The following is a 718-nucleotide window of genomic DNA, read 5'->3' as shown; positions in this document are numbered from 1 at the left end:
CCCAAAAGTATATGCCCTATACAGTTAGAGTATATAGGTTTCTCCATCCTGAATGCTAGCTATTATTGTAGTTCACTTTTATTTTAAACATAAAAAACCAGATTTGTATTTTACACTAACACCAGAGTAAAATGTATCTTTATTGTTGAAGTTTGCTGAAGTTTAATACCAAATGTATCTGTGACAACATGTTGACGATCTGATGCGTTTGTGTCTCAGGTGGACTTCCTCTTTTACTTCTGGACTGCATGTTTTAGCTCAACTCAATTACAAAGTGATCACCCAGGACCAGCCCGCATGTTAATGTCAGATGTCAAACAGCCTGGGGGGGCAAGAATTTTGCTCAAAGTCTACGGACAAGAACTGATTTTCACGTTGTTAGCTTGAAAATCAGGTGGAAAATTAGCAAAATAACCAACATTCACCAAAAAAAAATTGATCTGCAAGTTGGGAGCTGTGCTGGCAGATCTGCTATTTTTTGGTGAAGAGATTTTGTGTAGATGAGGGGAAGTACAGTTGACTATAAGAACGGAGGGTCTATGGAGGTATTAAGGTGAGTATTCATATTCCTCTGCACTGCGGCGACCAAAGTCCATCCAGCCCAGGTAGTCTCTGTCCTTTATCCTGTGGCTGGGGCCGACGCCACTGGCTCTGCTGCTCACAGAGGATCTGCTAGGAGACAGAGAGCCTGCAGGGGCCACGGGGATGGAGAGACACA

The 718-nt window shown here is 42.8% G+C and overlaps 1 protein-coding gene across 1 annotated transcript in view; it reads right to left on the bottom strand.

Moving 5' to 3' along the window:
- Positions 1–452: 452 nt before the first annotated feature.
- LOC310855335 (cholecystokinin-like) overlaps positions 453–718 on the bottom strand; it is a 3,945-nt gene continuing 3,679 nt past the window's right edge. Inside the window, exon 4 of the mRNA XM_083760294.1 lies at positions 453–688. Within this exon, the coding sequence (XP_083616420.1) occupies positions 549–688 (140 nt within the window). The 3' untranslated portion in view covers positions 453–548. The remainder of the gene's footprint in view (positions 689–718) is intronic.

This window comes from Protomyctophum parallelum (assembly GCF_964188405.1).
Source record: "Protomyctophum parallelum genome assembly, chromosome: 3".
NCBI lineage: Eukaryota > Metazoa > Chordata > Actinopteri > Myctophiformes > Myctophidae > Protomyctophum > Protomyctophum parallelum.
Note: the sequence above shows the minus strand (reverse complement) of the source record. Positions and strands in the feature narration are given on the sequence as shown.